The 9,121-nt window shown below is 42.3% G+C and overlaps 1 protein-coding gene across 1 annotated transcript in view; it reads left to right on the top strand.

Moving 5' to 3' along the window:
• Positions 1-3,208: 3,208 nt before the first annotated feature.
• NOX4 (NADPH oxidase 4) overlaps positions 3,209-9,121 on the top strand; it is a 100,061-nt gene continuing 94,148 nt past the window's right edge. Inside the window, exons 1-2 of the mRNA XM_050332344.1 lie at positions 3,209-3,321; positions 4,056-4,151. Coding sequence (XP_050188301.1) covers positions 3,265-3,321; positions 4,056-4,151 — 153 coding nt within the window. The 5' untranslated portion in view covers positions 3,209-3,264. The remainder of the gene's footprint in view (positions 3,322-4,055; positions 4,152-9,121) is intronic.

The following is a 9,121-nucleotide window of genomic DNA, read 5'->3' as shown; positions in this document are numbered from 1 at the left end:
TTATATTTGTTCCATCTTTTTCTTCCAATGGAAACAAAAGCTAGCATCCCAAATATCCTTTTCCTAGATGATCCTCTCCCTTAGATGTGTGCTGTTACCACTTGGCCAGCATCGCTTTCTGATTTTCTTTGACCTCTCTCTCTTGCACTCCTGGCTGCATAGTGGTTCACTTGGAGATTGTTTCCTTCATTGAGCCCAGTGAAAGGCAGTGGTTAGGAAACTTTCCTGAGATATGAATGCAACTGCTTCAGCTCTTTGAGAAAAGTCCAGCTCTCCCACTACTGGGCAAGTGCTCTAATCGCTGAGCTATTATGCAGAAGCTGCACTTTTCCTGTTCTCTGTAATGAAGTCAGAGTCAACATTTCCTTCTTCTCCTCCCATGATCTCAGTGCTGAGGGTAAATATTCTGAGAAGGCATACTGGACCAATCCCCTTAGGGATGCATGTAGAATTTAATGGCCTGTCTGCCTAAATCTAGATTGCAACAGAGCAGAAGATGAGGTGCCTGGACCACTCCCCAGACTGGGAGGACACAGTGTTGTGCTCACAACACAGGCAGTCACTGCAAGAACTTGCAAGATGGTCATGATATGCTGACAGATGGAGATGTGATTTGACTCTGGATCACTCTGAGGTAGATAAGCAGAATTCTAGCACTAGAAAACTTTTAAGTTTTTTAAGGTTTTTTAAGTCTGTAATTTTAACTACATCACTCAACTACATCACTGCAGCAAAGTACCCAAATAAGCTCTGTGAGAGTAGATTTCAGTGTAGTGGATGTTGATGGCAAGTAGACCTGGAAGGTGACTGTGCAGTCAGGGTGACTTTGCTGACACAGTAGAAGTAACATTATCAGAGAAACTATATGCTCAGTCTCTAAGAGCTGCCTACCTTGACAGTGCTCCGTCCAGTTGGAAGGACAAAGTACAAGGACCGTCATAACGAGAGGAGAGATGTTAACAAAGCAGAGAAGACATGAGCTGGTGCTCAAATGATGTTTGAGAGTCAAATCATAACTTTTTTAATTATTTGGATTATAACTAGCATGTATGGCCATTTCGGAGTTCTCTTACCAATAAGTTTGAAACACATGCTCATAAACATCTGGGATGGTTTAAAACAGAGAACGAAGACAGAGAACTTCCAGAGATCCCTGGGAATGCATGATTTAGGCACTTGCAAACTCAACCTTTTCTATGGAAGAAGAATGTATATGTATTAGCATGGCACTGGTCTCTGCCAGACTCTTCTTGGGATAATGATTCAAAGTCCTTGACTGTTTCCAAGGAGAAAGAAAATAGGGATGTTTTCTACAAAAACACATTCTTTGCTCTGTACCTAGATATGATGTAGGATCCAATGTTGACTGGAACATGAGTCATGTACTCCACATGCCTTATAGCACTTCATAAGTGAGCAGAGCAGTTAAGTGCTGGCTCATGAGTCATCAGCTGCATATGAGTGGGTAGTCAAATCCTGCATAAGCTGATTTTTCAGAGACATTTCTAGTGGGCAAACATAGGATGGGCAAATTATTTTTGTTTATTGTGCTTGTTGCAGCTTCAGCTTTGGCTGAGGCCCTCCCCATGTTATTAGGCCTGACATATCCTATAAGTTTTATTTTCTGTCATTCCAGCTTTGACATGCTTATCTACAGAAGTTTCATCATCTGTTTCTCTGTAAGGAGTTTTCATGTTCTTTGCACTACAACTGGAACAAGAATATGAATGGAGATAGTAAACAAGATAAATAAACTATACTATTGCTGTTGTTGTTAGTGCTGCTTTGGCACCAAACTATGGTTCTGTTGAGTCTTAAACGCAAAATATGTATTTAACTCTTCACTAGCTCTCCTTTTAGTGTCATTTAATGACATAAAATAGCTGTAATCTTCTACCCTGCTGTTTCAAAACTTCACCTAGCACTTCATACAGCCACAGAAATCCTGTCACTTTGTTTGAGACAGCTGTCCTGCTGCAGCCAAACTACTCTCAACTGAGTTTCACAGGAGCCATGCCCTACCTGTACTCTTTACTGCCAGGGCCACGTATGGGTCAGACACTCCCTCCTCTTTATACGGAACTGGAGAAAGATCATACTTTGCTTCCTTCCATTTTTTCTCTGGACCCTTAGTATGTGGCTCACAAGGAGCACAAAAAATGTCAATTTTCCGAGTCATAAGAGAAAGACAGCGAGCTCAAACTGGAATGGATGAGACTTCTCATCACTGCTCCTTGGACTTGGCATCTCCCAGAAAACCAGCCTTGCTCTGCTGCCAGCTGTCATTGCTGCTATCAAGGAGCAGCGTGTGCACCACAATGCCTGGTTTAAAGTGGAGCTCCTCTATGACTCACCAGGGTGTTGTGTTTGAAAGCTGCTAGCAACAAGCAATTTTTAAAAAGCTTTTTCTTAATATAAAAATCAGTATCTGTAGCAACTTTCCCTTAAAAAAACCCGAAAAACAAACAAACAAAAAACCAAACCCAAACCAAACATGAAGACCACCACTAAGTGCAGACTGATTGCAACAGGTATCAATCTGAACTCGGGACACTTCCAATGTATAGGCGCCCGTAGCTTTTTTTCCCTGGCTTCGGCTCGATTGCACGCACATCCACTGCGCACAGGAGCCAGCCTCTTCCAGTGTGCTCCAGGGACACCTGATGGAGCAGGATCAGACTCCCGTCCCCTTCCCAGCTTTCGAGGGCCTCATGTAGTGACCGAACAGTAGTTTCTTGGACAAGCTCTTTGTTTTACCAGAACTGCAGAGCAGTTGCATGCACGGCTGCTTCCCAGCTCCCTCCTGCTTTCTGTATCACATTTCAGCCGGGCTGGGGATGTCGGGAGAGTCGGGACAAGGGGGACCCCCACGGACGGGATTCTCCGTGGGGAAAACCCGCTTTCCAAGGTGGGGGGATGCGAGGAAGCGGCCACACCGTTCCTTAGCAGGGTAGGCTGCCTCTTCGGGGGTGGCCCTCGCCAAGGCCCCTCTTCCCGTCCGGCTGCGCTGCAGTCCGGGGCAGCGCCGCGACCGGGGAGCGCCCGGGGCGGACAAAGGGGCAGCACGGCCGGCCCGGGCCGGGGCCAGGGGGCTGGAGGGCGGCGCGGCGGGGCCGGAGCGCAACGCCCCGGCGGCCGGAAGACAGGGCGGGGGGTGAGGGGTGGGGAGAGGGGAGGGCGGCCCGGCCCGGCTGAAAAGGAGGGTTTGCCCGCTCGCCCAGCGCCCCCCTAGCCGTCGGTGCTGCCCCACGGGCGTCCCGCACCATGGCGCTGTCCTGGAGGAGCTGGCTGGCCAACGAGGGGAGCAAGCACCTCTTTCTGGTGAGGGCGGCCCCGGTGGGGGGGCTCCTCTCAGCGGGGCTGCCCCGCGGAGGAGGCTCTGGAGGGGCCGCGGGGGAGCTGCAGGCGGCGGGGCCGGCCCGGGCTGCAACCAGCTCGGCGGGCACGGCGGGTCCGGCGCTGCGGGAGGTGCTGCCGCGCCCGCCGCGGGGCTCGGCTGGGGCAGCGCGCCCGCGGGATGCCGGTGCCCGGGCGGGCAGTGGGTGGGATGCGCTCCGTGCTTGTCCCGGTGCGCGGCTGGCAGGGGTGCCTGCGGGTACCACGGCCCGGGACAGCCCGGGCGTCCGTGCCCGGCTGCGCTCGGCACACGTTGCGTGCTCTTTGTTAGGCTCTCTTTAGGAAAGTTTGAGGGAGAAGATGCAGCTTCTTGGAGGTCAAGTTCTTCCTTCGTCTCTTTGTTGCTGGGTTTTATTCCTTGAGTATTTTAGCTGCAATATGCAACTGAAGATTTGGGGTAGCGTCTTGTGTGCGGCGGCTCCGCCAGCTCTCGGTTGTCTTAAGACACAAAGTTTTGTGAAGTTCGGGGAAAGTGAGAATTTCACAAGGAGAGGCTATTCCTTTTAATATTTTAAAGTATCTTCATACTAAGTGCTTGAAGCTTGTTTTCCCATTCCATTTACATATACTACAGACCTGTGAGTTTTATGAATGAAATTGACACGGAAGTTTGCACATGTAACTTTCGCTTACAATCTTTTGTTTCTGTTTCTTTTCAGTTTTTCTGGCTCTCCCTCAATGTATGGCTCTTTTGGAAAACCTTCCTGCTCTATTATCAAGGGCTGCAGTATTATTATTTGCATCAGATGTTAGGGGTGAGTGACCCGGACATTACTTTTTACCCTGGAAATTGGGATGCTGGGAGATGAGAAAGGGGCAGAATGCATTTGCTAATCAAGAATGACACAAACTGTCTGTTGACTCTTCAAAGTGGGAAAAGATCAAGTAAGAAGTTACTGGGATACTTCTGACAGTTTCTTAGGAGTAGAAAGTGAACACTGCTGAGAATAAAAAGAACCAGTCAAGTGTGGGACAGCTATTCTTACCCCTCTTCTCCTTCCCAGTGTTCCCAGCTGCAGACAGGCTCATAGGAACACAAACATGTCCAACAGATGACTGGAGCTCCACTTCTCATCATCAAAACATTAGCCAATCTGTGGGCTCATGGTGGCAAATTCTTTCTAATCCATTGTATTATACGTATTTGCTGAAGGAATGTTAATTCTTTTAAGTCTTTGTCATTCTCATAGATCCTCCGTTCTGTATAAATCACTGTAATCCAAGAATTTATTATTAGAAAACAAAACTAAAATTATATATAATTTTAGTTTTGTTTTCTAATAATAAATTCTTGGATTTTGAATGGTTTAATGAGGATTTGAATAATTTGATTTAGCAAGGGCAATAACCACCACCAACAGATGAACCCAAGAAGATAACTTGGAGAAGGTGGATACTGGTCTCTCTTTTGGAAATTATCCACAGCGACACCATTTCCATTGTCTGAAACCCACTTCTATCCATAGGGATAGACTGAGGGTTAACAGCTTTCTGGAAAATACTCAAAGGTTTCTCAGAATTTGAGAATCCAGGAAAAAGTGGCTGAATAAGATGATGCTTTGTCATACTCAGGAATGGATTTCAATGGAAAGTTGACATGGGATTAAAGCACATATGATATTAATCCTAACCTGCTGCAGAGTTTCTGGGTTTTATTTTTTATAGATCCAGGGTATATATTTTCACATGGTTGATGTAGTTGTCATAGCTAGCCAGTTCCATAAGGTTTTGTGATCTTGCTTAAAAGTAAGTTGACTTGATAAAATTCTCTTTTTCTTCTTTCTCCTTATGGTTGATTCATATGTGTTAAAAATGAATCTTAGAAAAAATAGTGCAAAAGAGAAGAGAATTAAATACTTAAATCCTTCACAGTGATGGTTTTCTTGTCAGAAAAAGCATGAAAATATGTTTACTTTTACCTTAATATCTAAGGGCTTTGCAGCCCAGTGTATCCATTTGAAACTGTGTTTATTCCTGGCAGAGCAAGTGGGTTGTTTGTAAAGCAAATCTTCCTGGGTAACATGTTGGGACAGATTGTCAGCTGGTATCAATCAGCAAGTTTTTCTCAATTCAGATGACTTGTCTGCCTTGTACCAACTCATCATCTGGTCTTTTGTTTGTTTGTTTGTTTTCTTATACTTCAAAATGAAGGACACATACAAAGTAATTTAATGTGTGTGCAGAACCTTTGAGATGATTCAGGCAACAGATTCCTTGTTTTGGTCAGGAGATGAAGACCAGAAGGTTATGCTTTTGAGTTTGTCTAACTGTGTCTGTAACTGTGTGAAAAAGAACCACAGAAATTTGGAGACATTCTAAAATGAGGTGGAAAGGGAAAAGCTTTGGTCAAAGTTCTGAAACTAACTTTAAAATTTTGAAAATAATAAAGACTGTAAAATGTTCTTGCAATTAACTTTTGACAGTTTGTCTAAATATAATCAGTAGACCCTGAAGTTAGCTTTCTCCCTTCTCTTCAATGTATTTGTATCTGTGTATTAATCACACATTATTTTACAGGGGTTGGAAAACTGAACTCAATTTAGTTTCTTCAGGAGAGGGCATATGTATATCTATACTACAGCTGCTATTACCTTCCAGAGGGATTTTTGCCCCTTTTCTTCCTCTCTGTTGGTTTGTGTAGCCACTCTTTTTTAGATACTTTCATGACAAGTGAGTCCTTTTTCCAGCCAGTAAACAAAAAAATGCCAAAAAGAAATGACAATTTTTGAATAAAAAAAAAAGTTGCTCTTGTTTTTCAGTGAGGTCTGCTAAGGAATTTTTTTTCCTCCTACTTTGTATGCTACAATAGCCTAAAATTTCCTTAGGATCTTTTGCACTTGCAGCACTGAAAGATTTACCACAGGTAACTTTGTTTACCAAGTAACTGAATGGAGAACAGAAAGAGTTGCTGTAGGAGATCAGATTGTGATATGAAATGAGACCTTGGATTGAATATCCTGAATATATTCAACTCAGATGTGTTTTCATACTATGTCTTTCTGATGTGAAGGAGAAAGAATGAGGTTAGTCTTTCATTCAGTGGTCACTGGAGTGATCTACTTCAGCTATCTACAGAAGAACAAGGCTCAGTTTTATTCTTTTCCAATTGCATTCTCTGCAATGTTGAACAAAATACTTAGCACAGGATTTTAAAATTTTTTAGGTACGTAACTTTCACTTCAATGACAGTTTTTCTGATCCTTAATTCTATACCTGTAAAAAGGTGCTAAGAGCATGGTGGTGTCCTGGAAGTGCAAAGAGAACAAATCAAAGGCACTAATGTGCTAGAAGGAAGTTAATTGGACTATTATATACTACAAAACTTAGTGGGTAAATTTGTTGTGTCAAATATCTCTACTTTGCTCAGTTTCAGTCCTGTTGATGAGACCATGAACTCTTCACTGTGAAATCTCCATACCTGGATGTTTTTAAAACCCAGTTGGGCAAAAAACCCTTAGCAAACTTAATCTGAGTTTGGTGTTAAACATACTTAGAGCAGGAGGTTTGAATAGAGACATCACAAGGTCCCTTCCAGCCAGAATAATTCTGTGATTATATAATGCTTGCAGTGAAAGTTCACCAGAACTGAGTGGATTTAAAGCCCTTTCTGGTACTTTTGCTTTGATGAACTATTGGATACTGAATTGCTTGCAATGCTTCAGGTCGTAGTCTTACTATATTAATGCATTCATTGCCACTGGTTCAGGAATATGATTGACATAATGAATCTCTATTTTTTATAATTTGATTAATATTAACTTGTGATCTTCTGTTGCTTAAAGAAGAGAAGCCTTTGAAGAAATACCCAACAGACATGGATTTTTTATCAAAGAGTGTGGCAAAGAGGAAAGGAATATTCGCACCTTCATGTTTATGATAGATACTACAACCTGTATTTGGTATGAGTTACAAGAAAGGAAGAGTATAAATGACGTGACTCCAAAATCTTTGTTGTTGGAGGTTTTGCGTCTGCTCAGTCAGAGGGATTGTCTAGATTAATTTATTTACAGACTTTGGGATTTCTCCTTTCAGACTAGCTTGGCTTGCACCTGACCAAAAACTTCATTGCTAAATTTGGTACTAGCTTTATAGAACTCAAGTCTTGCTTTTAACAGCATTAAATGAAATACCTTTTCCTTGTTGCTTGTGTTCCCCTTGAACAGGAAGAGCTTAGGGCTCATTTTGTAATGGCACAGGTGTCTCCCTATTCCCTCTTGTGTCCCTGCACAAATAACTGTAATGTAGTCAAATGTTAATGCAAGAGATAACTTTCTGAGTTTCAGACCAAAGTGAATAAAATACGTTGTCAGAAGGATCTCTTTGAGGAAAGATTGAATAACTGAAAATGGGATTGAAAACGAAAAGTGATGCCTCACTTTTTTTCTATGCAGTTGCTGCCTTCTTACTGTGCAGTATTGTACATAGCATTTGTCGTCTTTATTCACTGCTTGGAATATGTTCCAGATGTTCCAGTAACTTTCATGTCTCTCCTTGCTAGTTTATTATAACAATAGAGATTTTCTTAATTGAGGCCAAATTCTACTTTCCTAGATGGTTATGCAACCACACTGCAGCCTGCTTACCCTCCACATTGAAGGGAGTTTTATATCTTGATTCCTTATTTTCTCCAAGGCAGTGTGTTTTTGTGATTTAGTTGTCTTTTAATCAGGCTATTTAGAGTGTTACATGTAGCAAAAATGTCTAATAATAGATTTACGTTGCTATGGAAGCTATATATATAGAAATATATACAGAATTCCCTATTGAAGGCGGAGGGTGTTACAAGACTTTATCTTGATAGTCCCCTTGAATTTGCAAGTAAATCTCTTCCTGCATTCTCTTTACCTCATTCTAGATTTTATTTGCCAAAAACCCCCGTTTTTCCTTCAACCCTTTGTCCTCCACAGCCCACATTTCAGCATCATTACTGGAATTTGTTCTCAGCTGTAACCAGAGATGAACTTGGATTTTGCACCATATACCTCTTCTATTTGCTTGCTTTTTATTTTTTAAGTTCAAGTGGCAATAATCCAGTGAAGGACACATATATTATATATTATTAAGTTCTTCTGTGTTTGCAGGTCTTCTTGTGAAAACTGTCGATAGTGCAGGTTGAATTAGTAGAGGTACATCTCAAACGAGTAACTGAAATTTTTACTACTTAGTCATCTAGAGGTATGATAAAAATAGTCTTGTTTTCATCATTGCTCCTCATTCTAAGATGATCATGGCATCATACTCCATGTAAAACAGAGCTGAATTATGGTCAAAGTGTTTCTTTGCTTGATTGTTCATGATATTATGTATTACTGCACATTTTCCATGCTAGTCCAACAATGGCAGGTCTTGATATAAAATAGCTGCAATACACTGTAATACCATGTTTCACACATGGTATTACCCACTGTGTTATGATAAGGGAAAACAGTTCAACATAAAGGGAGCCCTTAGTAGCAGACATTGCATCACTTTGGTGTGACTATGACTCAGATAGGACAGGAAGGAGCTTCCTGCTTCGGCCATGACTTGCAGTGTGTGAATCTCTTGGAGGTACTTGAGTCTCCTTAATCCCTTGTTTCATGACCAAATTTGAGGAGCTTAGATCCTGCTACATCTAGCAGGATCAATGTTTAAGCTCTTGTTACTAATTATATATAAAACACTGTCACGCTTCATGGTGTTGCTATAGGAGAAGGATGATCTGGAACACTGAAATTGCGAAGAT

This window comes from Myiozetetes cayanensis, unplaced genomic scaffold (assembly GCF_022539395.1).
Source record: "Myiozetetes cayanensis isolate MyiCay16 unplaced genomic scaffold, myiCay2020 scf5-8, whole genome shotgun sequence".
Lineage (NCBI taxonomy): Eukaryota > Metazoa > Chordata > Aves > Passeriformes > Tyrannidae > Myiozetetes > Myiozetetes cayanensis.
Note: the sequence above shows the minus strand (reverse complement) of the source record. Positions and strands in the feature narration are given on the sequence as shown.